General features: G+C 47.4%; 1 protein-coding gene across 50 annotated transcripts in view; it reads left to right on the plus strand.

The window, feature by feature from the left end:
- SORBS1 (sorbin and SH3 domain containing 1) overlaps window positions 1-26842 on the plus strand; it is a 217814-nt gene that overhangs the window by 126411 nt on the left and 64561 nt on the right. For 8 of the 50 annotated variants that reach the window (XM_080912779.1, XM_080912815.1, XM_080912780.1 and 5 more), the window contains 6 exons: window positions 6320-6461; window positions 10164-10193; window positions 15988-16160; window positions 18228-18291; window positions 19843-19917; window positions 20234-20296. In XM_080912779.1, the coding sequence (XP_080768905.1) occupies window positions 6320-6461; window positions 10164-10193; window positions 15988-16160; window positions 18228-18291; window positions 19843-19917; window positions 20234-20296 (547 nt within the window). Of the gene's footprint in view, window positions 1-1021; window positions 1819-2452; window positions 2825-6319; window positions 6462-10163; window positions 10194-15987; window positions 16161-18227; window positions 18292-19842; window positions 19918-20233; window positions 20297-26842 lie in introns of those variants that run through there. The other 42 variants (XM_080912808.1, XM_080912798.1, XM_080912804.1 and 39 more) reach the window with 14 other exon arrangements.

Genomic DNA, 26842 nt, shown 5'->3' on the forward strand with positions numbered 1-26842 from the left:
GCAGCAATTAATTAGAGGAGGGTTCCAGTTTTGTTCTCATCGTGAAATCTGAAGATCAGGGCCAGTGAGCAAAGTCTGGGAACATTGGTTCTGGTGAGCCACAGGTTGGCTGAGGAGGATCAGGCTAGAGAGCCAGCTGGCCTCCTACCCCTCTGCCCCACTGAGACCTGTGGAAGATGGTTGAACAGAAAGGAATGAGGGATGAGTTTCAACTCTGTAACTCTGAGCCTGCTACCAGAGCTCTGTTCTTATGGTGTGACTAAAGTTGACCACCCAGGTATAAAAAATGGTTGTCTGTGCATAGTGGTGTACTGGCTGAATAAACCAGACTCACCCCAACCCCTTAGGTTCATGTGCTTCAGAAAGTGGAGACTGCATATTTTTAATCTCATGACTGTCTCCTGTGTCCTATTTGTTCAGGGGATTGAACTTAGAGCTGTAAACATGCTAGGCAAACTGAGCCACATCCTTCAGCTACGTTCTTAGTGATTAATTCTATCATTCTGTTATTTCTTCTGAGAGAAGGGTACACATGGACTCAAAGTTTTTAATGCCCTCCCCTAAGCGAGCTCTGTATGCTTGTGGAATCGAGAAAGGAACCAGGGCCTGAAGGAAGACATATGCCTGCTGTGAATACATACAGAAGGGCCTTCTATTTCTCCTTTTCCTAGAGAGAAAGAATGACAGCAATTCAGACAAGTCTAGTGAACTTAAACTTTTAAAGCTAAAGGCTTCAACAGAAAAGTCCTTGGGGGGGGGGGGGGGAATGGTTGGGAAGGAAAGAGGACTCAGCTCAGGACTTCTCTCCATTGGTCCATGGGCCCAGAGTCAGGATGCAGGTGAGCAAGTGTTGGTGATGGAGCTGGCTCCGCCTCCCTGGCCTAAGTCAGGCCGGCCCTGCAGGTAAGTGAGTCAGTCCTCAGAACTGCCCAGACCACAGCTGTGAGCCCCAGAAGGATTTGTTTACAGTTCTGTGCAGAGGTGTTTGTTTTTTATCATGCTGTGCTGCTGTTGTGTCTAATGGCTCTTCTCTCCATCCCCTCCCCTTTCTTTCTTTCTGTTCTGATGTCTACCTTGAAACCACTACTAAAGGTTCTGTCTCCCCCATGCCTTCCTTTCCCTCAGGAGGACCGCTTTGCATGGCAGCCCCCCACCGTCCACTGCAACTACAAGGACTCCCTTTACATGAGCTCACCAAAGCCCTACATCCCACCCAGCACCCACAGCCAACGAAACCCCTCACTGCCTCTGCCCGTATCTGTTCCCCTGGGAACTAGATTGGCTCCCCAAAATGCACCGTGTCCTGGTTCATTGCTTTTGGGATCCAGGGGCCCTGATGTGTCCTCCCAACCCCAGCAACGCTATGTAGCCTCCAGATTAGTGTACAGTAAGAGTGTGAGCTCTAACCCACGTCCTGAGGCCACAGGGAATAAACGGGTCAGCAGCTTATATGTCCCGTGTTTATCCAATAACGTTTGCCGGGCAACATCAGAATACTACTCTCCTGTTGCACGTGACTCAGCCCAAGACACTCCCTCGGAGGCTGCAGGCACCCAGGCACCAGCTCCCAGCCTTGTCCCTGGCACAGCCACAGCCAGCACAGGAAAACCACCCCCTGCTCCTCCTCCTGACCCTCCCAAGCTATTCTTTGACAATCACAAAGATGCCGGTAACCGTGGTGAGAATCCCACACTGGGGACATGGGCCTCGTTCCCAGATGCAGTGAGGCCTCCCAGGCTAGGCCCCCAGGTTACCTCTGATCCCGAAAGCCAGAAGAACAGAGAAACTTACCTTTTGCAGCCGTGTTATCCAGCCAAGGCAAGAAACTAGGAATGCTTGTGTGTCTTCTACACTGTCTCTCTCAGAACCCGTTTGAAGCGGCTCACTTGTTCTTTGGGCTTCTCTACCCTCTCTCTCCTCACGAGTGCCACAGCACTCGAATCCTGGATCCTTCTATCTAACGCTCTCAGCACAGCCTCTTCTGTCTCCCTAGTTTTTGTCCATAAATGTCTCAGTATGCCAGATCGTAGAATTCATAGACTAATAATGTGGTAAGAGTGTTTGAGTCTCATGACAAAGTGCTAAAGAGCTTCTGCTCCTAAGCTTGCAGGCTCTGTGGCAGTTTTGCGGGGTTAGACTCTGTCTGCTTGCCCTCCTGCCTCTTCTGTTGTTTGTTCTCTTTCTCTCTCATCAAGTGTTAAAAGGATTCAAAAATAGATGGATGGAAAGTGAACTTGGATGGGGCTCCCTCTGTGTCATAGAGTATCAGGAGGCCAGCTGGCTAGCACTGGCTAGCACTGACTGTCTCGTGTACTCTGAGGAAAGGGCACTGATTAAATATTTCTTGAAGTACATCACACTGCATGTCCACGCGCAACTGTTTGAATGTGGAATTCCTGTCTCTCTGCCATCCCCTTTTGCGTAACGCGTAACAACCCCTTATTTCCCACAGGATGCCACCTCCTCCAGCCCAGCCCCGTCCGAGGTAATAGTTGTCCCTCTCTACCTGGTTAATACTGACAGAGGGCAAGGGCAAGAAGGCACTGCCAGAACTCCAGCATCTCTGGGGCCACTTGGCTGCGTCCACACTGTCCTGACGACCACCCCTGCTGCCTCACCTCTGACCTTCCCGACACTAGATGATTTCATTCCCCCTCATCTGCAGAGGCGGCCCCACCACAGCCAGCCAGCCAGTGCTTGTGGCTCCCTCTCCCCTGCTAGCCAGACGCCACCACCCTCACCACCACCTCCGCTGGTCCCTCCCATACCGGAGGACCTCCACAGAGGCTTGGAGCCTGACCTCCCGGGAGCTGTCTCAAGTACCGTAAGCTTGCTGGACCCCTTTCCCCATAGCTACCCTGAATGTCTGCTCCCGACAGTAAACCCCCCCCCCCCCTGAAGTACTAAGTTCTGAGGTGGCCTTGGCCACTGCGCTTGTATGATGGCTGAATCTGTGTTTGCTGTCCCCAAGAGCATGTCTCCCATGTGCATCCTGTGGGCTACTTATGGCTGCTCTTGCCTTTCAAGAACCCCCTCTCTTCTGCTCTGCTGGGAACGCACGTCTTTCGGATGGAAATTTGTCTTCTCTCTGAGAAGGCTCTATGACCTCTACCTCACCTGGCTCTGCTCTTCATAGGCCAGAGCAGATACAGTGTTGAAGGCCGAGGAAAGCCGTGGGAAGCCACAGGCAGGTGTGATGATAGGAAACAAGGAAGAAGAGAGGTTATGGGGAGGAACCTTTTTATTCTTTGGCTTTTTTCATGAAGTGGGCTTTCTTTTTATAAGAAGTGGAGAGAAGAGAGAGAAGGGGAAGGGGCTAATGGAGTAAATGGATCAGAAAACCGGCGTGTTAAGACTTTCTCACAAGACATAATTGCTAGGAACCCCGAGGAGGAGGCCACTGTGGTTTTGGTGGCAGACTTACATATCAGTAACTGTGGGAAACGATGATGAAGTCCTCAGTGTTCAGTTTGAGTCTCTCTACAGACAGCTCGACAGCTTTCGGCACAGCATGTCTCCGCCTTCCCTAGGAGCCCAGAGTGAATCTGAGTAGATACCACACACTGTAATGTGAGGATACTTGCAGTTCCTGGGTTCAGTGATCTGAACCCATATCCTGTGGTACGGGACTCACGGTTCAGCCCGGTGTGGGGGAAGTGCCTGCGTCCTGTTGTCTGCATTGCTGAGGACTTACCCTAGTGGATGAAGAAGTTAAAGTAACTGCTTAGTTAGTGGTGGCTTCATCTTACCATGTTCTAAGCAACTAGGTCTCACGGGTGCGCTTAAGACAAGCCAGGGCTCCTGCTTTCAGATGATCTGGAGGAGTGGGTTAGAGTCTATCCACTCTCAAGGCTGGTGTCCGTGGGCTCATCCAAGTGCTGGAGAAGTCTACTTTATATATCGTGGGTTTGATTGAGTGGGTCTGGGAAGGAGCGGGACCCTCCTGCTTGCAGGTATCATAGGGGTTTTGATGCAGGAGCCATGAACACCACTATTGGCTTACAGTGAGCTGAGTGTCTTGTATTTTGCTGATGGAACTGAACATTTACTAGCATCCTTTGTTGGAAGAAGTATGCGCATGAAACTAGGTTTGATAGCTTGTTAAGCTGAACCAAATCAGAGAACAGGAAGGAAACTTCTTATTTGGCTTAGGGGGGAAATTGTAATGAGGTGTCAGGCACACAAAAACTGGGAACTGTTACGTCATGGGCTGGGCCTCTTCTCGAACCTCCTGAGGCAGCCCAGTGCAGTTAAAGAGCAGGATCAAGCCAGCTAGAGCCATGAGTTAGGATTTCCTACTTTGAGTTTTACGGGCCATTTCTGCTGTGGACTGATGTACTCAGTGCCTCCTGGCTGTATTAGGAAGTATTCTGGCTTATGATGTACACATATCTTGCTGATGTATTTCTCTGTGCAGCACTAGAATGAGTCTTGCCAGAGTACACTCAGGTCATGGTGAGCCCTCCTGGTGCGTACCTGCTAGTCAGCATTTGTGGCTCCACGTTTGCATATCGAGTTTGGTTTCTGTGTGGCAGGACAGATTAATTGGGACAGTGTGTGCAGTTTATCCAGCTGGCCTAATTGTTCTGGAGTAAACTTTCCAGACGTTGGCTTAATAATGCTTTTTGGCTTTAAGCATTAGAGTAAGAGATTAAAAGCAGACTGCTTGATTTTTCTGCCCCCCAGATGCCCAGTAGGTGACATCTAGGCCATACGTTGATACAAATCCCTCAAACCTTGGAAAAAGATCTCACGCACAAAATTGAGCTCCTAGAAGTGGCTGCTATCCAGGAACCATCTAAAAGAGTGTTCAACTAAGGTATTGGTGACAAAGGCCCCTACTGTGTGTCGAGAGCTGTCCAGGGTGCTGATACCCATACCTCTCCTGATGAGTATGTATTCTGATGCCACAAAACTTAGCTCCCACACACTCTCTCTGGGAGCCTACTCCTGTCATCCTCATAGTGTTTTTGTTGTTGTTATTGTTGCTACTTTTGTTTTGTTTTGAGCATCTGCTATTTTTAGGGCATTGTGTTATGTGGTGATAGGAGAGAAAGATATATTGCCCTTGTCTTGCAGGTGTATGCCAGTACACCCAGTAGGTGATCTCTGAGCATAGTTGTTTCAAAAATAGCCATCAAAATATTTTTTTAAAGATTTATTTATTTTATGTATTCAGGCATACCAGAAGAGGGCATCAGATCCCATTACAGATAATTGTGAGCCACCATGTGGTTGCTGGGAATTGAACTCGGGATCTCTGGAAGAGCAGTCAGTGTTCCTAACCACTGAACCATCTCTCCAGTCCCAAAATCTTGTTCTTAAAGCCCTTTAAGAGTGCCAACTTTCCAAGCTTAGTGGCACATACCTAGAGGCAGGCAGATCCTCTTGAGTTTGAGGCCAGCCTGGTCTACATAGAGAATTTCAAGCTAGCCTGGGCTATACAGGGAGACCCTGTCTTTGAAAAAAGAAAAAGAATGCTACCCTGGGGCCAGGGATATGGAGTACTTGCCTAGCATGGGCTCAGCCCTAAGTTTAGTCCCCAGAACTGGGGCATGGGGATTGTCATCTTTAAGGTTTGAAAGATAAAAGATAAGAACTTTGCAGAACCTCTAATTATGGTGGGGGGACCTACATTTGCCAGTCCGTGCCCTGTTTTAGGGTCCTGGTTTTCATTTGTTTCAAAAGATTGGCATTGTCCTTTCATCAGGTATGAGGAATTTGTTGATGTTTCTGTGGGAGTCACAGGGTTTAAGTCAGGATTCTCCCATGGCTTGGTTCAGGGCTTTTTGTTGTTTTGAAGCTGGAGTGAAGGAGAGATGCCTCAGCAGGATAGGATCCCGCTAGGCTTCTCTGACTACTTGGTGGTGTTCAGAGTGACTGTCCATGACCAAGGGCTCCCCTTTCTCCCTACATCAGTGCCTTGTCTGACATCTCTCTAGCGGGTGCCTGACATTTTTCACTTACACCAGCTCTCGTTCTTAGATTGCATTTGGAATTGCATGAGTTTTGCATGTTACTCTATTTTGGTTCGAGTTTGCTTTTGCAGTAACCAGATTGATACACAGCTATTACTAGGTGAAAATAACGGAGTGTACTGAGACTTTCAGCAGCGTTTACTGACCTGCCTTCTCTTCCCCCTTACTAATACCAACAAGGAGGACAAATTTCCAGACTCAACTTCTAACTGGAATTGACTCATGGGTTACATTTTCCTTTATAATTAAGGTCTTTGTAGAGACGTTCATTCCCTCTTCTTACTAAGTCTTAACTCTAGATGTCTTGCGTTTATACTTCCTTTTAATGTTTTGTTTTTCAGGGCAGTCCTTTGCTAAATGAAGTTTCTTCTTCCCACGTTGAGACTGACTCCCAAGCCTTCCCTCCAACCAGCAAACCTTCGTCTGCCTACCCCTCCACCACAACCGTCAACCCCACCATTGTGCTCTTGCAGCACAATCGAGGTAAGGTCCTCCTGCAGGGTGCTGGCGTCAGCAGCTCCAATTCATGATGTCTGGGGCAGGAAAGCCCTCCTGCAAAAAAGCTTTCCAACCCTGCCCCAGGCTGTCTGCCCAGCTTCCTTAAAGGACCCAAAAACTAGCCCTAGCAGGGAGACAGAGACCCCTGATTTAAGATCATGTCAGATATACGTCTGGCTAGTTCATGGTCATGTGCTGTATACCCTGTTTTTGTTTTTGGAGGTTATCTGCAAACAGTTAATGCACAAAAGTGGAAGTTTGTGTCTCTTGGTTCTTTGTCCAATGATGTGTGATGAAGCTTTGTCTCAAGCATGTGGCTACAGTATATCTCTTAAGTGCTGTCATAAATGACTGACTTGTTCAGAGTAATGTTTCTAGAAAGTGCAGTTTTGAATACTACATTTCAAAAGAGGAAACAGTAGATGAATGTCTACAGTGTAAAGCCTGTTTTGGTGCCTCTTTAACAGAGCCTCCTAGACTCTCCTGGTTATTGGCTACCCCTCTTCTCGTATTAGCCTCCTCTGTGACCTTGATTTGTCTGTCTGTTTGCACTGATTCCTCATGGCCCAGGCAGCTCTGCTGCCCAGGGGTTCTGTTTGGTTCCTATAGTTTCTCTGGCTGTTTGGTTGGCCCTGCTGTGTCTCTGAAAGGGCCTTGGGGATCGGTAAAACTCAAGAGCTTCGAAGTAGTCATCCTATAGCTTTACCTTTCTGGTTTAAAATTCAGGCAGTAATTTTTGGATCCAAACTTTTCCATTTTGGAATTGCACAGAGGAATAAACTTTGCATTCATAAAAGTCTTTTTTGTATTACAAGATGGGACATTTTCAGGCCATCTCTGAGGAAAGGGTTCTTTCTTCTACACTGAACCAAAGGAACACTGCAGGGCTGTGTACTGTCTATAGCTCAAAGCTTGGTTCTAAACCCTCTCTTCTTGACACCCTCCTTGGCCACTTCCCTGCCCTTCTCATAGAGGAGATGGGGCTACAATCTAATTTTCATTACTTTCCATACTAGAGAGTGGTTTCTCTTTTCTGTGTCTAGCTGGAAAAGTAGATGCATCAAAACATTTTTCCCACTTTAAATATGTTCTCTCAAATCTTAAACGGCAGCTTCGGTGGCTTCAGGATGTTTTTGTCATTGTTGTTTTTGCGCTGTGTGGCCCCGGTGTCCTTCCACAGGACAGAAGGACCCTCCGTCCAAGCGCCCATTCTCCCTCTGCCCTGACAGCTTTTCTGGCAGCGGGTCTCTTTGCCAGTGTCTGTCATGCAGAACAAAGAAAAGTACAGAAAAAGAAGCAACAGCTTCTCTGTGAACTTCTTCATGACTCATTATTCTAAAAGGCAAGTTAGTTCCCAGAAAGAAAGGCAGTTTCTTAAAAAAAAATGGGCTTTATTTTCAAGGCTTGGTTTTTGGGAAATGCCAAGCGTAATGTCAGCTGCTTCTGCCAAGTCCCTCTGACAACACTTACAGAGACTTTTCAGGCACCAAAATGCCCGAGTCCCCTCTTTGTTTCTTCCTTGAATGAGCGAAATTCTCTTATTCATCAAAGAGGACTTTTGGTTCCTGCTTTTCTCTTGACCAAGTTCTGCCTTTGGTTTAAAATCAGGAGTGTCCAGAGCGAAGCACATCCTTCAGAAAAGTATGTGCGTAGTGAAGCTACAGGGTTTGTTTCGTTTTTTAATTAACTGGTGATTTCCCAGAAAGAGAAAAACCATGGGTTCATGCCGGGTAGGGCAAGAGAGGTAGGGAAGGGTGAGAGTGTGTGCCCATCGGTGGGGTTTCAGTCAAATGTTTCTGGCCCTGCTTTGGAGCGTACCCAGCATCTCTGCTTCTCCTCACAGAGGAACAATTTCTTAACTATGGCAAAGTTTCCTAAGCAGCGATAACTTTACTCTAGATCTGAAATTCTGGTTTAGTCATTCTTAATGAAAAGAAAAGTTCCTTTTTTTTTTTTTTTTTTGTCCTGTCTAGACTGTCACAGGGCCCAGTTTGGCAATGATTCTGTCTCCCCCTAGCCAGCGTCCTGACATTAGGGGACAACAGGCTCTGAGCCCCTTGCCTGGCTCTGGTGGTTGTGAACAGTACTGTCCTCTTTCCACTCTTTCATGAACTTTCTTGCCAGTGTGTTCTGGGCATTGCTCACCCTCGGTCAGAGAAGCAGGGGTTCGACTCAGGAAAACCGCAAGGCTGAAAGACGAAATGGCTCCCTGCTCAGGGCCTTTCAGCATCTACTATGCACTGGATTGTGAGAGCCTCCCTAGCTTCAGATTCAGAAGCTCTGGGGATGAGGCAGGAGAACAGGTTTCCAGAGTTTTAGGAAGTTTACCGTTGTGGTTGGCTGTGGACTGCCTTGGACAGCAAGACCTTCATGGTTCCCAGACCTCTCTATGGACAGGAATGGTTGGAGTGTCATCCCAGTGCTGGTGACTGAAAAAGAGCTACTGCTGTTATCTGTATAAAATTCTGTGAGAACAGCCATTTTGCCTTTGACGCAGAGGCAGCAGGATTTTCTCGCTTGCTTACATTTGCTTCTGCTGGCAATGGAGGGCCAGCCCAGCACCTTGCAGAATAGAGTGTGGCACCTGTAGATCCATCTAGGTAACAGAGCACTCTGAAACCACAGATGAAGAAACGAAGGCCAAGAGGTTATGCTATTGGTCCTTGTCGTCTGGCAAGTTTCCAAGCCTGGCACTCCACTGGGCCTCTAGTGTAGCTGGTATGAGTCCCATGCGTGAAGCTGAGGTGGGCAGCTGCCGTGTTCACTGGCCTTGAGCTCCCACGCTGCTCTGTTTACTTCTGCTCCATACCAATTCTAGCAGCAGGATAGGAATGTGGCCACTGGGGACAGTGACAGTGTGCATGGGCCAGCATGGTCTATTTTTATCTCTCTGGTTGCTTGCTGTTTAGCAGCTGTAGAAGGTAAAGGTTACTTTTGTGCTTATCCCATAGTGCACACAGGGTGCTGCCAACAAGACCTTGGCCTCTCCTCCACACGATGACCCAGGAGAGTGAGCAACTGCATTCAGTAGAGCAGCAACTAGGTCACAGGGTTGGAAAGAATGACAGACTAAGAGCTGGAGATTTTGGTTCTAGAACCAGATGGTTTTCAGCGTTACCTTGAGTAATCTAAGCCCCTTATCCGAGTGAGGTCACTTTGCTAATGCTGATTATTTTTAGAATCTCTCTATTACCCTGGAACAGACAGATGTTTGGGGACTAAGCTACAGAGCTGAGGCTCTTCATTGGGGAAAACAGCTGAGGCTCTTGCTAAGATTTCAAGTGCTAGATGAAAAGGCTCTTACAACAGGGCTGGCAGTGCAAGCTCGGGACATGGCAGTGGCCGTGTCTCCAAGTCTTCTCGTAGCTCTTCCAGAAGGTACCGAGTCTGGTATGTTGAGAGCTCCATGTGAGGTCGGAAGGGTCTTGAGTGAAGAGATCACCTTAAGACAAGATGGGAAGTCCTAGAACACTTTGGTAGGCCCACGTCCTGGTGCAGATCTGTAGTTTGGGAGGCCTGGAGCTACATAGTGACTACTGTCTCAGCTGGGACATTCATTTTAACATCCAAGTCTGGAAGACAGCAGGGACCAGAGTGTGAAGTCCTAATGAATTATTCTGGGGCTTCTCTGTCTCACCAGGTGCTGTATAAACACTACTTACCTTGTGTTCTTTTCTTTCATCACAGAACAGCAAAAACGACTCAGTAGTCTTTCAGGTAGGTGAGCAATCTATTTATTTACCTGATAACTTCCGATCCTGTTCAAGCGGTGTCCGGTCAACACTGTCTTCTGAATTTCCCTGTGTGTTGATCGACAGACCACAGGGATAATGGAAACAGGAATAGTTTCTATACCCCGGAGCAGACGTATCCGTGAACTGCAATAGAAACGTGCCTGGCGGAACTGTGGCACGTAGCCAGGTGTCATTCCTGACCGTGCACGGACCAGAGGGGCTTTGGCTTTGCTGAGGCAAATTATGGAAGGGCCACTGAAGAGCACCTGGTTGCTCTGTCTCATATGAGTCAAGTGTTGGGAAATGTGGGAAGTTCTTCCCTTTTGGGTAACTCTCAGTGGATGGATGACCCTGGGTGACAGGGTTAAGTGAGAGCCCTCAGGCCCACACAGTGCTTGAAGCTGCCAGTTGAACTTGAGCTCATGTCAATACCTCCTGGAAAGCTTGCTGAGACTCACTTCAAGAGGGTCAGATTTAATGGACAAGGATGACATTTTTGGATCCGAAGAAGCTGATGCTTCCTCCCTCACTGACCACACCTTTAGGTAGAGAGTAATCGCCAAGTTCCATAATGGTGAAGGGACCACAAATATAGTCAGTTGTCAGGGCTCACTCCCAAGAGGGTATGCAGGATGAGACAGTACTGGGCTGGGGAGGCTGAGATCCTGGGAAACCCAGGGATGGAAGTATTCAGTCATTCCATGCTGCTTCCCACCCTGGTTTTCCAGTTCTTTTCTGTGATGGAAGAAAATGCCCATGCCTCCCAGATTGTTGTGATGGTCATGAGGGATTCTGGGAATGAGTGTCTGTGCCCTGAGCTTTGTTCTGAGGGCTTAGCAGACACGAGGCACCATTGTCTCCGAGTCTGGTCTATTACTGAGCTCCACTCTTGGGCCTGGTGCAGAGTCAGCCTCTGGGGTTGCAGAAGGGAGCTGTGCGGTAACTAATGGTGTGGTAAGATGGTTTGCTACTGTTCTTTGGTCACGGGCACCTTGGGAGGATCTAATGAAGGCAGTTGACTCACTCTCCCGACAAAGCCAGTGTGTACACAGGGCACATGGAGCAAAGGCTTGTGAGCTCTGGCATTAAGAAGCCCTGATCCAGTGAGTAACTGAAGCCACCAGCTTTTGAGCAGCTGCCTCATGGCTTCTGCATGACTTTAGCATACCGCTGCCCTTGTGATTTGGGCAGAGCCTGAGTCGGGAGGACATGGGGTTCTCACACTCTCAACTTTATCAGGACTTGGCTACAGGACCAGGACAGGCTGTGGTTAAGCTCAAGGTGCCCTTCAGAGCCCTTCCTTGAATCATTAGGTTCCAGCCCACTTTCCACTGGCCAGCCCAGGTGACTGTGGTAACACACACACACACACACACACACACACACACACACACACACACACACACACGTTAGGAAGCCCAGAACTTGTTTTTGTCTTCCCTAATATAAATGTTTACTCCTGGGTAAATTACTTCTTTTCTCTTACCTGTGGGGTGCTAATTTTTAGTCCTGCCTCCAGGTGCTGTTTTGTATGGTTGGTTGAATGAGGAGGATGCTATCCTTACTGGAAAGGGCCATGATTGTATGGCCAGTCTTTTCCACTATGCAGGCAGGCTTTTCACATAATACCCCTTGTTTTCCTTGAGTCTGAGAACAGATCACTAGTGTTCAGAAACTTCCTATAGTGGCATCCTCTAGTTGCTCTGTTTTAGAGCAAGTGACCATTTCCCCCTCACCTATAGGTTAGACACCCAAGGACTGCCAGCCTCCATCCCTTCAGCACAACTGTAGCAAACTTCTGTGAGCACTCAGTAAGAGAGTATTCGGTTTTCTATTGCTATTACCAAGTACCTGGCAGAAAAGTCCCCAGTGGAGGAGTTAGAGAAAGGACTGAAGGAGCTGAAGGGGTTTGTAACCCCATAGGAAGAACAACAATATCAACCATCCAGACCCACCAGAGCTTCCAGGGACTAAACCACCAACCAATGAGCACACATGGAGGGACCCATGGATCCAGTTGCATATCTAGCAGAGGATGGCCTTATCGGGAATCAACGGGAGGAGAGGCCCTTGGTCCTGTGAAGGCTCGATGCCCCAGGATAGGGAATGCCAGAGCAGGGAGGTGGGAGGGAATAAGTGTGTAGGTGAAGTAGTACCCTCATAGAAGCAGGGGGAGCGGACTGGGGAGGTTTCTGGAGGGGAAACCAGGAAAGGGGATAACATTTGAAATGTAAATAAAGAAAATATCCAATAAAAAAAAAGGAAAAAGGAAAAGTAGAAAGTTGGTTACTCATGGTTTTAGGGGATTCCGTCTGTCATGGCACAGGGGGCCTGGTGGAGCTGTACACACCCTGGTAAACAGGAAGTGTTGAGAAACAGCAACAGGAAGGGGCCAGGATAAGCTCATGCCCCCAGAGATATGCTTCTTCAAGCAGACTTCAGCTTCCACAACCTCCCAGTGGTAAATCTTGAGTCTGTGGATGGATTTAACCATTGCTAGGACAGTGTCCCCACAGTTTAATCATCTCTAAAGGCACCCTCAAGGACATATCCAGAGATGTGTTTCACTAACACGATAGGTGTTTCTTAGTTGTCAAGGTCATAGTGAAGATGAACCATCCTGGAGAGTTATCTGGGGATGGAGCTCACTTGTTGTTTGGATTTGTGTGGTTTGTGGTCCCCTTGGTAAGAGAGGACAGGGACTGCACTGGATGTAGGGAGGTTTCTGTCCCTCCCCAGGGAAATATAAGCATTACTTTAGACTGTTACAAAGGTTTGGATACACAAGAAATCTGCTCCACACCCTCCTGAGAGAGCCCCATTTGAGGTTATTATTTGAGGTTATTATTATTATTGGTTTAGTGACTCAAGATTTCCTTTAAAATGTACTTATTTTTACTTTACCTGTGTGAGTATTTGCACGAATAACTGTATGGGTACTGTGTGTGTGCTTGGTCCCCGAGGAAGCTAAAAGACAGCGATAGAGCTCTTGGAACTGGAATTAAAGGTGGTTATGAGCTACCATGTGGATGCTGTGTCCTCTTCAAGAGTAGAAAGTACTCTTAAATCACTGAGCCATCTCTCTATTCCCCAACTTCAGTATAAAACTATAAACACTATAAAACTAGAAACAGAGATGTGTTATCAGAGTATGATATAAAGTTGTGACGTGAACGCTGTGTTATGTGACTTATGCAGAACAGTCACATATCACTTTAGGTCTTTACCCTATCAAATGACATTTTCCCCCTTTGGGGTCTGAGCCCTCCATGTACCAGAATCCGTGATCTTAAACTTTTAGTGTTAAAAGGAAGAGTGGGTTGTAAGAAAAAGATGACGGGCCACCAATGAAAGGAAAAGTCACTGAAAGGAAGAGTCACAGGGCACCAATGTTGTGAAAGGATAACGATCCGAGTCACGGCACCAATGTTAGGGGAAGGATGAAGAGAGTGGGGGGCATATGGCCCATGGAGGTGTGGTGAGGCCTGGGGGCAAGGGAGATGCCTCTGAGGGGCCCATGTTGGGAATCCCTTCCCTGAGGGACCAGCCACACAACCGTATAGTACAGAATAGAGTTTATTCAGGTCATGGGAGAGTTAAGAGGGCGGTAGAGGCAGAGAGAGAGAGAGAGAGGAAGAGAGAGGGGGAAGTAGAGGAGTAGAGGCCCGCCATGAGCACGTGGGAGAGAGGGGGGAAGGGAAAGGGGAAGAGGAGGGGTAGGGGTGGGAGAGCAAGGCTGCCAGAACAAGGGCAAGAGAGGCCAAGAGAGAGAGGAGGGGGCAAGCAGCCCCTTTTATAGTGTCAGGTCACTGGGGCGGAGCATACCTGGCTACTGCTGGGTAATTGAGGGGTGGGGTATACCTGGCTGTTACTAGGTAACTGAGAGATGGGGTTTACAGAATCCCAACATGGGTGGGGCTGATTTTTAGACTAAAGTGACTAGAAAAAACCATGGACTGAGTGTTTTAACAATTGTTAGAACCACTTGCCCCAATCATTTGTTTTAAAGAATTATTTGACCCAGAAACATTGAATATGCTGGTGGTCCTCATAGCTTCTACATACCAAACAGGGTGGTGTTTAGAGTCAGCTAGCTCTACAAAGATATTTAGAAACCATTCCACCTTCATAGATGGACCAAGGTTTTAAGAAGCTTGCCTGGAGTCAGAGCAGAGTGAATCCGTTGAGTAGATTGAGTGTTCCTCAGCCCCTCAGCCACTCCCCCACACTTGGACATCTCTGACTTCACAGCTTTGCATGTAACCTCAAGCCCCGCCTTCATGCCAGAGTCTCTTCCCTGTCCAGCTCTTTGCACCTCTTCTCATTCACGGAGTAACTCCTAATTGCTGGAGGCTTGGGGAGAGTCACACTTCACTCTTTGCTCAGGCTGCCTTGGCTTAAGCCCTTCCCCCTTCCCCCTCCCCTCCAGTCACCATTGTCACGCTCCTTCCTCTGTGTGGAGTTCACCTCTGCTTCTTTTTCTTGAACATATCCTTTTCTCTGCAGTCTGGTACCTGCCCCTGTTGCCCTCCTGGAATTGCTCCCTCAGAGCAGTGTCTCTTTCCTGTTGCTCAGGTGACTCCCACAGAGGCTGGGGGATTCTCTGCTTCTCTGCCTGTTTGCTTTGGCATCCTTCGGTCTGTGACTGGGCTCTGCTCTCACTTCCCTCTACCACAGAGATCTGCTGTCACTCTTGCGCTGGTGGCTGCAAAACTGCATCCTGCCAAGGCATCTCAGCTGGTCCCCGAAGCATCTCCAGGATGTCTCTAAGGCTTCTTTTCTTTTATTTTCTTTTCAAACTATAGGGTCATCTTGTCTCACGGAAGAGTTAATGGAATGCCAGGCACATGATTACGTCAGGGAAGTTCAAGGTGGCACATAGTTAATGATGGCAGGAACTCCCTCTGCTTTCTTTTCATCTGCTTGGCTCCTCTTAGACAAGTTGGCTCTGAACCTAAATTCTGCAGCTAAGCTGGGTGCTGACTCCTCTGCCATCCCTCACCGCTGTGCACTCTCCTTGCTGACCCAGTACCGTATAAACCTCCTGAAGCCTGAGTATCGAGAGGTCCATCGGCATCTCCACATGCAGAACTCTAGGCATAACACCTCGCAGGTGCTTAGGCAATGCCCCGTCAGTAACTGGATGGTCTGCTTTGGAAAAACTGTAGACCGCACCTGGTATGTTTGTTGGCGCTCTAAGTTCCAGTCCAAACCAGGTTAAATAAACTATAACAAGCACACAGCAGTGTGCGGTTTTCTGAGCACTCTGGCTTACAGCATCTCTGTGAGCTTGCCAATGGAAGTGTCAGTCCCACACTTTTGAATGAGAGAACCAAGGTATGGGAGAAGTACAGGAGGAGATATAAGTGTGTCCCAGGACCGAAAAAGGTCACTTTACCACCTTCTTACGGCTTTACCTGCTCCCTTACCTTCCCAGATGTCTACAGAACAATGCTCATACCTCCGCAGACTTCTCTTAAAGAGCCGGGTGACTGATAATCTCATGCTTGGCAGGCCAAGTGGTCACAGCTTACTCAGCTCAGCCATGGTAACACAAAAACATCCATAAAGAGCGTGGGGGCAAAGCGTCATGGCTGTGTTCCAGTGAAGTTTTACTTACAAAAGCAGGTGGCCAGCAATGGGCTGGACTTTGCTGACCCTTGCCCTGCGTGGGGTTGGTTCCAACGAGCAGTTAGCAAACACCCCTTTCTCCGAGCTGGCTTGCGGGAGAGGTGTCTGCTTTGGAGTTTCAGCTTGTGATTGCTTGTCATTTCCAGATCCTGCTTCGGAGAGAAGAGTGGGTGAGCAGGACCCAGTGCCGACCCCGGCAGAACTCACCTCGCCCAGCAGGGCTGCTGAGAGGAGAGTCAAGGATGGTAGCAGACGGGTCGTCAGGAGTGCACAGGACCTAAGCAATGTGTCTGTGGATGAAGTGGGCATCCCACTCCGGGTACGGATGTGGACCGTTGAGTCCTTGGCAAGGGTGTGGCCTTCATTATATGTGTGAACCCCTTGGGGTGGGGGGTGGGGAGAGGGTTTTCTCTCTGACAGCAGCACAGACCACACCCCGATGAGGGTGTCCAGACTTCTCTAAAGTAGGTGTAGGATATTCGTAAGTCTCAAGAGAAAAGGACTGTCTGGGTGGAGCAGAATGGGGCAACTTTTCTACAGCAGAACGGTTGATGGGCTACAGATGCCCCATGGGTAAGGCTGTCCCAGCCCTGTGGAGCCTGCTCAGAAATTCTTGCTCCAGAGTTAGGGATAAACCTAGGAAAGTGAGGCTATATCTGGGTTCAGGAAGAAGATCCTTGTGTGGGCGTTATCCCATCATCCAAGGTAAAGAAGACAAACCAGGCAAAGGAGGCCCTCCAATGCCTTCAGGACCAACAGGCTTCTTTCTGAGGCCTGGTGAACCAGTGCTCCCGAGGGCCCGAGGAGCTCAGGGAGGCCTCCCTTTTGTAGCTTTCCACTTCTCTGTGTCCACCAGGCCACTGGCTGTAGAGGTGCCTTTGGTTTCTGTCTGGGAAGCCGTTTTTTCATTCTCTTAGAGCACAGATGGAAACATCAGTAAGCCTCTGAAGAACTCGGCTTTGGTCCTGTGTAATAACAAGAGAAAGTGAACCTTTACCAAGAGTGGTTGCTGCTACCTCTGCTGGGCATTATCTCCCATTGCCACTTGAGCGGTGTCAGCAGTTGTCATCCTCATGGGTTGCTGGATCGGTTAGCTTAGCCACACCGTTATGAACACTCAGCACGAGCTGCTTATGAAGTAAGGAGAGCCTTATTTGGGCTCATGGTTATGGACGTTTGTGTCCAAAATTGAGCCATCGGCTCTGCAGGGCCCTCTGGTTGCACATTATGGCAAGAGCTTATGTCAGAGTGAGCACGTGCACAGTACGAATGCCTAGGTGGCATCCCAGATCCCGTGGAGAAGTGTCCTGAGCACCCCCCCCCCACTAGGTCCCACCTCCTAAAGGTCCACAGCACCTCCCAGTGATGCCACCTGGGAGACAAGCCATTAACTACAGAGAACAGGTGTCCAAGCACAGCATCAGAAGGTCATTGACTGTAAAGTGTAAAGTCAATTGACCCATCACTTCCCAAGTTTCCCCAGCGTGTGAGGGTGGGAGAGTGTCTCCAGCTGCTGTGATAGTTGGATCTTCTACTTTTTGGCACCTCTCTACCTTGGACAATGCACTTGGACTTTTTCTACTTAATTTCTTCATCTGTAAAATGAGAGTGATATTATCTTAGCTAATGACCTTCATTATTTTCCTCTTTGAAAAAAGGCATAGCTCAAGGCAAGCATGAACTCTGGAATCGGATGCCGTGTAGGATCCATTTAAAAGCATGTGCTTTAAACTTGGCTTTGTGCAAGGTGATTTCTATACATTTGTGCAGAATAATCCAGAAGGGGTGGGGGGGGGATATATTGTGGTAAGCAAGGATTTATTGCCTTGTAATTCTGGAAGGGCCTAACATCTGTTTCCCAAAGTCTATGTGTGGAGTGGGATTATTTCTAAAAATGAAATTTTAAGGAAGAAGGGACGCAGGGCTAGAGAGATGACTCAGTGGTTAAGAGCACTTTCTGTCTTGCAGAGGACTCAGTACCTAATTGGCTGGTTCTCATGCCCTCTGCTGGCCTCCACTGGCACTGCATGCACATGGTGCACATAAATAAATGCGAAGCATTCACAGACATAAATTAATGATAAGCATATCTTTTTAAAAGAAAGAAACCATGGACATACTTCAAATCTGCCTTTGACTGTTAAATCCTTAGGCCAAATATATCCGAGTCTCTTATATTTCTGCTTTCTCAAAAGCTTGCCGTTAAAAAGTTATAAATACTGTATTTTTGCTAGGGATGTATGTTATCGAGTGCTTACTGATCAGGTACAAGGCCCTTGGATCTATTCTCGCACATCGCTGCTTGATTTTGATTTTGGGATCACAGACCTTCTGAAATGTGCTCAGGTTTTCATTGTTTTTACCCCTCGTTTGTGTTTTTCTCTAGAATACCGAGCGATCCAAAGACTGGTACAAAACGATGTTTAAACAGATCCACAGGCTGAACAGAGGTACCGCTTTTTATGTGTAGGAGCTGTGTGATGTGGGAATGTATTGACTGTTGCTCCGTTCACTCGTACTGGAGGAGCTGGGCTCCCGCGGTGGGATTATGTTAGGTACTGGCCTGCCTGATTCTAGCCATATGCCTTCCACACACAGGCAGGAGGGTTGCGCCTGTGCCTGCTTCAGCTTTTCTCAGCTGTGGAACTCGAGGTCGGCTTGCAAGTTCTCCCTCCCAGCAACCGTGCAGGGCTGGAGGCTGAGCCTCACACCCCATCCCACTCCCTCGCCTATCGGCCTGGGGAACAAGCAGCTCCATCTCCCACCTGCTTACAGCTTTCTGTGTACCTGGTGTCAGCCCATGACTGCCTTGTGAGAGGGTTGAGTTGAGCTAAGCCACGTCCTGGGAGTTAAAAGAACTGTTTTCCCCTGGAGCCAGCCTCCAGGCATTTAGGTGGACCTTGAATCTTTCTGGGTTGGTCCTGCTTCCAGTCCGGAAGCTATTGCACTGTCCAAGTGGAAGCACCTGGTGACACGAGATGCTTTGTGCATCTCTGAGGCTATCCTGGTGATTCCGGCTGGGAATCAGTCACGAGTCACGAGCTGACACACCAGAGCTGCCCAGGTTGAAAGAGGTGCTTACAGATCAACACTCCCCCCCTCCCGCAGCTTTCAGTGACCAAGCCAGCATGATGGCGGAACCCCAGGCTAGTGCTTTGGCAGGTCACAGCCCTACTGGCTCCTATTGCTGCCTGTGCTGCCAGTCAGCGGACAGGCAGGTGTGTCGCTGCACTACAGGAAGGGCGCCAGTCTTCCTGAGAGCAGAGATCCTGTCTTTCTTTATGCCCAAATCCAGTCTGGCTGCCTGCCATGAAGTGGCATCCTGGATAGTGTTCACACCTAAGTCACAGACACCGAACATCACTGTTAACTTCTGCTGGGTTCAGAACGAGCCACACTACTCCTACACACTACTTAGCATCTCCGAGTCAGGAGGAGATTTGCTAAGGTCCAGTGGATGAGTTCCATCCATCATGGAGCTGGTGCTAAAGACTGGTTCTCTATTTCTTCCAGCCCTCTGTGACTCCCCTACCTTCAGACCTGCCTCAAGAAGGCTAAATGCAGGGCTGAGTGCTCCAAGGCACCAGGAATCTTCTCGTGTTCTGCTTATTAACACAACTAAATCACAGATTCTAAACCAAGCTGCCTGTGGGGCACCTGAATGAGACTCACTAGTTCACCTTGATTCTGATACACACAGAACAGCCTTCGATTTAAAAAAAAAATCAGGATAGTGTGTTCGTTTATCATATTTCATATCTCTGACCTAAAATTTGTGAACTTTGGAACTTTGTGTCAAGTGCTTCTTGTCCGTTGGAGCCAGTGTCTGTATAATTCTTTTCGATGTGTCTAATTCAGGCAAACAGACTGGATTTTTAATTTCTCTCATGTTGTTAGTGAAGCTGATTGTGTTGAGGAGTGTACGTTTGTGGATTCCTACTTGTTCATTCTCCCCATTTGTATCTTCCTCTCCTCTCTCTCACACCTGCTCCTCTGCCTAGACACTCCTGAGGAAAACCCTTATTTCCCTACGTACAAATTCCCTGAGCATCCTGAAATCCGGCAAAACTCTGAAGGTACCATGAGTTTAGACAGCGCATCCGTTGTCATGGCATTAAATTAGTTCTTAGAGTTCCATTGCAGGCGTGTGGTCTGGCTTTTAGATTTTGTTTTCAGTAGTCATTTCAGCCGGTGAGCGTTTTATTTTACTCATTTGCATGGAGTGCTGCTGTATTACAATAGCTAAGTTCTTTCTAATTCATTAATCTAAGTGTGATGCCTGTGTGCTTTAATAATAACACTAAAATAATCATTGGAAGGTGTCAGCGGGGGTTAAGTGTTTCCTCCACTTGGTGGTGGATAGCTTCAAACCGCTGCTTTTCTCTGCTGCAGAGGACAACCCTTACACTCCTACCTACCAGTTTCCTGCATCTACTCCTAGTCCTAAGTCAGAAGGTAATTACAGGGAAATAGTGTGCCTCACCTGGGGTTTTGCTAGCAGCTAAGGAAATCTCCTTCTTCATTTGGCTCCTTTTAACCTTTTGTTTTGTGATGTTGTCTCAGTCTTTGCTGGCTGCCTCTCCATGTGGGATTTTATTCCCTGCCCCTGTAGGGCTTACATGGCTTGAGGGGTAGCCTTCATTGCAAACGCTCTGGATGGGTGGTTCTGGGAAAAGCTGCTTGTACTTAGGATGTCACCTAGTGTACCCAGTGGCTTGCCAGTGACGTCATGAAGCTGAGGAGGGAGACCTGCCGGCTGTCAACAATAGAAGCTTAGCGGTTTCCCACACTGCACCTAATGGTCACTGGGTCCCTCATGTCATGAGTCCTCAAGGTGTCTTGTTTTGATTGGGAATTCCTGAAGGGAGGTTACGTATGCAGGTACATTTAAGAATCAGTCCTGATAAGATGTCTTATAAAGATTTGGACCAGTCTAGGAAATGTTTCATAGAAGAGCTGGACGGGAATTTGACCTGTATACTGGAGGTATTCTCTTTTGGGGGGGTGGATGTGTCAAAGAAGATTGTAATGTGAGAAATGGGATTAGAAGATGGCCTGATGTCTGTCAGAGGCAGGGCTTGGTTTCCTTCATCTGCTTGGCTGTGGTCTCAGGACAGGTTTCACGGCAGGGTTTCAAGCTCTTACATCATTGGTCACTACACCTTACCAATTTGCGACAGCAGTGTCTGCTTTCTGTTAACTGTGATGTCTGGTGCAAGAGGAGGTAGGGCCATTTTGCTTAGAGACATAAATAGTAAGAGATGTCAGGACAGCTTGTCACGCATATTCAGAAGTGGATGTGTATGTCTGTGCACACACAGACTATTTTTGAAGACCGGAAAAAGACCTGTCCTTAAAGAATTAAAAACAAAAGTTGAACATAAAAAACTTTCTAGTAATGAAGGTAATTAGACTTCAACACAAGTTTCAAAGTTCTCTTTCCCTAGAGATCTTCAAAAATAGGGTAGATTCTTTCTCACGCCCCCATCCTGCCTAGATGACATGTCTAGCATATTGATGATGTATTAGATAAAGTCTTTTTACAAATGTGAAAAACACGTGAAAGCATCTTTTAAAAATGCTGGGCTTAAATTTATTTACTTATTTATTTTTTAATGTTTAAGAGGTGTCCTGGCTTTCTGAATCTGTGGTTTTGATGGTGTCTGAATACCCACAGACAGACAGCCACATCCGTGAGAACCTGTGGCCCTCCTAAGCTCTGTCCATGGTGCCGTTACTCACAGGTAGCTTCAGGCTCTTGCCAAGCACTCACATGCACTGAGAAATAGAGATGGTAGAGGTGCTCAGGAAGCTGAGGCAGGAGGATTACTGTGTATTAAATATTGAACAAGTTCTAGACTAGCCAGGGCCACATAGTGAGACCCTTCAACAGGAAGGTAGGGAAAGAGAGGGAGGAAGGGAGGGAGAATTTATCTGAGAGAGAACCTAGAAATTGGAGCCTTAGGTCTCATGGGGGGGAGGGTCTTGTTGATGCTGCTGTTCATTCATTGTCTTGTAGTTTAGAATTTGGAAGTAAGATTGTCTGTAAGAAGCCTATTAAAGCCTACCTGAGGGCTAGAACCTTTGTCTGAATTGTAGTTGTTGATACAGTGTTTAAAAAAAAATTACACTTGTAAGTGGCTCAAAGCTAAATGTCCTAAACAGCAGGGGCCCTGTGAGCATGTTTATACTGGCTTAAAAGCCTTCCATTTCCTTGAGTGAACAAGCAAACTTCTGGCCAGATGCTGGAAGATAAACAGGATGATCACGTCTTAATGAGGGTTATATGTACTTTGGGGGGGGGTGCATAAGTTACAACAAGGAGCAGTCTGTGCATCTCAATCCTTAAGAGGGCTTGGTAATGCCCTGCGTCTCCACGCTACTCCCCTCTGGAAGGCAGCCTTTCTGCCACCTGAGTTCTGCTTTAAGAGACAGCAGTGTTGTGATTACCATGCTGCAGAGGGGTGACTGCCACTCACTGAGCGTCCACCCTACACCAGAGCTGCTCAACTCCCTCTTCACCTGAGGTATTTATACTCCTGGTGCATACATTATCAAACATTTACTGATAAGAAATCATAAAGAAATTTGTTCTAAAATAATCCTTCTGTATGCATGCACCTTTACCATTTATCAACGGTTAAAGCATTTTGTGTACTAATGAGAAAGGTGCTTGTTTTTATTTTATTTATTTACTGTCAGAGTCTCACAGTATAGCCCTGGCTGATCTGAAACTCATATATACATCAGGTTGGACCCCAAACTCACAAAGCTCTGCCGGTGTCTACCTCTCGAGTGCTGGGATTAAAGGAGGGTACCACTAGTGTATTTTGTCACAAAGGGTTAAATCTTAGCTGAATGTTTGATACTGAAGAACATAAGCTATCTTTGGTGTTTCTCAGAGTGGATCGATATTTTGACTTTGTAGTAATCAGGGCAGAGAATGAAACTTCACATAAATGAGTCGTCCAGAACAGAAGAAGGATGTTTGGAACCATTTCACAAGTTGGAGGAAATTCTGCCATGAATTCAAACCATTTAACATTTTCTTTTAAACAAAACTCAAGTCAGCAACTCAATCTTCTAACCTAATATAACCCAAACACAGATGAATTTGGCGCTTAGATTCCAAAGAATGATGATAGGAAAGTATTTAAGGTATGATTAGACCTTGAGTATTAAGAGCAGAAAACTTTCTCTGTCCAGTCAAACACTGCAGTTTGGTCTGAGCTGGGGTGTTGTTTCAAGCAACCCTGGGAGCTGGGTGGTCTGATAGCACACACAGTGTACATACATGGGGTGTGTTCAGAGGCTGCAGTGGAGCAGTCTGGCACATGGTGAGTGTCAGAGAGGCCTTGGATTTGTGACTTTTGACATTGAGTCAGCTTTCAGACATCCCATGCTTTGGAAACTCCGTTTCCAAGTTTTTCATAAGCCTCTTGCTCACTTAAGTGGTCCCAAGCCACAGGTTTTAGCTGTTGCTGTACAGGATGCGGCTCTGTGCTGAGCACATTACCATGGTTTACCTCATTTTCATCCTCCCAGCCCCCTACCAGACGAGTCTGAAGAAGCTTGGGGAGGTGTGTGTGTGTGTGTGTGTGTGTGTGTGTGTGAGGCGGGGAGGGGGAGAGAGAGAGAGAGAGAGAGAGAGAGAGAGAGAGAGAGAGAGAGAGAGAGAGAGAGAGAGTGAGTGAGTCAGGATTCAAGCCTGGGTCTTCAGGACTCCGAACAGGGGCTTTTGTTCTGCTGATCCTTCTCATGGTGGGCCTTGTGCATGTGGTTGCCTCCTCCCTGCCAAGAGCTCTCCGGTAACTCATGACAGCTTTTCCTGAGTCAGTCCTGTCTCGGGCTGCTGAGCCAGTATCTCTTAGGATGTGTCTGGGAACATGTGGTTAGGAGAAGCTCTCCAAGTGGCCTGACCGTGACACTGGCATGATACCACCGGGACCAAGGTACTTGCCAGGATGTAATCTGACATTTTGGATATAGGGCTGGAGAGAGGGATGCAGGTTCAAAGCTCTGGCCTTGTCAGAACAGCTGACTTGGCATATGTAACATCAAGATGCTTTTGCACAATGGCCCTGAACGTACAGCAAAGCCAAGTAGCTGATAGGCTACTTCATGATCTGTGGCTTGAGCCACACTGGAGTGAAGGGCTCTTGCCAGAAGGGAAGTCAGAGAGCAGCTTTCCTGCTGGCTCTTGACCTCCACTAGCACCGTTTCTGGCTGGAGGTTGAGCTCTGTGGCTGTGACTCATGGTGCCACTTCTAAGCATCTCTGGGTTGTGTCACAGGGTTGTGGTGTCTTGTGTTCTCAGTCATAATACCCCTTGTCCCGAGGCAAGGTTTGTAGAAGGCGGGTTTTCTCAGGCACAGATATAGTTGAGTGAAAATAACTCCCCTAGCTGTGCAGGATTTCTAAGAATAGCCTTATTTTGCTCAAGTTCTAGTAAGTTGCTCTGTTGGGAAGATACTTGGCTGGTTCACTTGTGCCTTCTGCCCCAAACTTTTGCTGGTCCTGCCCAGGGGAGGGGCCAGACGGCTTGCAGCAGTCACCTTTGCTCTCCTTATGTGAGCTGCCCAGAAGGTCTCCGCCCAGCATGTGCAAAAGTCTTTGGTCCACAGGCTAGCAAAGAACCGAAGCATCAACCCCTTTCCTACCCCGGGACCCAGAAGGCTGAATGAAGGTGATGATGGTGAGCCTTCTCTAGCCTGTGGGTTCCTCTAGGCTTCTGGTCTCTCTAGCCTTGGATCCCTCTAGGCTGTCTCCCTTTCTTTCTCACTTCACCAAATTTTCAAAAAATGTGTCTTCTATAGCTTCTCTCCACCTTCTTGTGGCCTTTGTTTTTTGTTCCTTAATATTGATTGGACAGTCTTTAAGTGAAGATACATAACCTGTTACTCTTCTCCCAGCTCCTGAGACTTGGCATCCTTGTCCTTCCTTATCCCCCTTTGCTTGCTTTTTTTTTTTTTTTTTTTTTTGCCACCCCAGACTCTGTCATTTTGCTTTGGGGCAGGGGGTTGTTTGTGACTTCCATCTTACATCTTGCTCTTGCATGAATAAAGCCTAAGAAGGAATCATGTTGAATGGTAGAATCAGATCATGTTAAAGTGGGCCGCTATTGTCACAAAAATAATTTCGGTTTCAAGGCCTGAGAGGCACTAACTGGAAGTTTAGTAACACACAGTATGTGGCTCTGTGGATGCTGCTTTTGGCCAAGCATCTCACTTTGTCAGTTACATAGCATTTTAAACAGTTTTGACAAGCACTCTCTCAGCTGACTTCCAGAATTGTATGAGTTCTAAAGAGCAATAGCAAAATCAACCTGGAGGAGGATTTTAGAAGTTCACTTACTGTGGTTCTTGTGTTTGAGGAGGCAATCATACAGCTTCTGACAGCTCTGGGGCTAGCAATTGTGCTACTAAGGCCAGAGCCTGGGGAGAGCTGTTGGTGTGCCAATACCAGAGCATGTTGGGGGCCTTTGAGGCACCAGGGTTATGTTGTCCACCCTGTGTGTGAGCTGAAGAATGGTTGTCCTGGGAAGTTCTGACTGTTGGTGCCAACGTTTGATGTCAGTTGCCCGCTGTTCCAAGGGGCACAGATAGCCATGCGGTCCCACCCCAGCTCAGCTGAGTTCTCTGTGGCGTTATTGTCAAGAATCCGTGGAGGATGTGGTGGTAGGATCTGTGTTGCCAGCTTATGGAAGATGGTTAAACACAAGCACATGTCCAGATACTCTGTTTGGCCAGTTCTAGCAGGACTCGGCGTCCATCCTTGGTATTCTTGCTATGTACTATCTTTCTCAGTGTGGGCTTGCTTACCAGGAGAAAGTTTCAAACAACAGGGATGCAGGGTATAGCAATGTTATCCTTTATCCCTGGACGCTAATAGGAGGCAAGTAAAGACTTGCTTAAGCATCTCTTAGGGTGGGATGGTGGGAAAAGTACAGCTAAGACTTCAAGGCTGGAGATGGCTTGACCTGTGGTGCCCTTCACTTTCAGGACCATTTTTGGTTGGCCCATGACTTTATTTAATATATATATATATATATATATACATATATATATATGTATATATATATATTTGTCTCCTTGGAGATACAAAGGTGAATAGAGAGAATGTGGCAAAGCAGCCACCTCTGTCCCAGGACTGAGGTGATATCAGGAAGGTCCCAACTTTATCTCTATCTCTCCTGTGTTTCTTCTTCTTCTTCTTCTTCTCCTCCTCCTCCTCCTCCTCCTCCTCCTCCTCCTCCTCCTCCTCCTCCTCCTCCTCCTCCTCCTCCTCCTCCTCCTCCTCTCCCCCCCTCCGCCTCCCTCTGTCTCTCTTCTTTTTTAAAAGATTTGTTTATGTATGAGTACACCCCCATTGCTGTTTTCAGACACACCAAAAGAGGGCATCAGATCCCATTACAGATGGTTGTGAACCACCATGTGGTTGCTGGGAACTGAACTCAGGACCTCTAAAAGAACAGTCAGTGATTTTAACCACTGAGCCATCTCTCCAGCCCTCCTTCTTTTTTCTTCCTTTTTTTTGGTTTTGCGAGACAAAGTTTTTCTGTGTCGTTCTTGCTGTTCTAGAACTTACTCTGTAGACCATGCTGACCTAAGACTCAGAGATTGAGCTGCTCCTGTCTCCCAAGTGCAGGGATTAAAGGCACCACCACTGCCTGGCCTATGTATCTTTTTTACTATGTCACTGAGGGCAATTTTTCTTAATGACCTTAGGCCCTGGTCTCCTGTTTATAAAATGAGGGGTTTGTGCCCTGTGATATGACTATTTCCATCTGTTACTAACCAGTTAATAATGGGAGTTTTGTATTGTTATTTTCATTCATCAAATGAGGTAAATTTTCTTGTATTAGACTTGTAATAGAGATGTAAAATATTAATTGTGGACCTTGTCATAATTGCCAAAGTTGCTCAGATTAATCCATTTGACATCTGCATGCTTTTATAGAGTTCCATAGACACTGTAAGAAGTGAAAAGCTCACTCACAAA

The sequence above is a fragment of the Micromys minutus genome, assembly GCF_963924665.1.
Source record: "Micromys minutus genome assembly, chromosome: 2".
In the NCBI taxonomy this organism is placed as follows: Eukaryota; Metazoa; Chordata; class Mammalia; order Rodentia; family Muridae; genus Micromys; species Micromys minutus.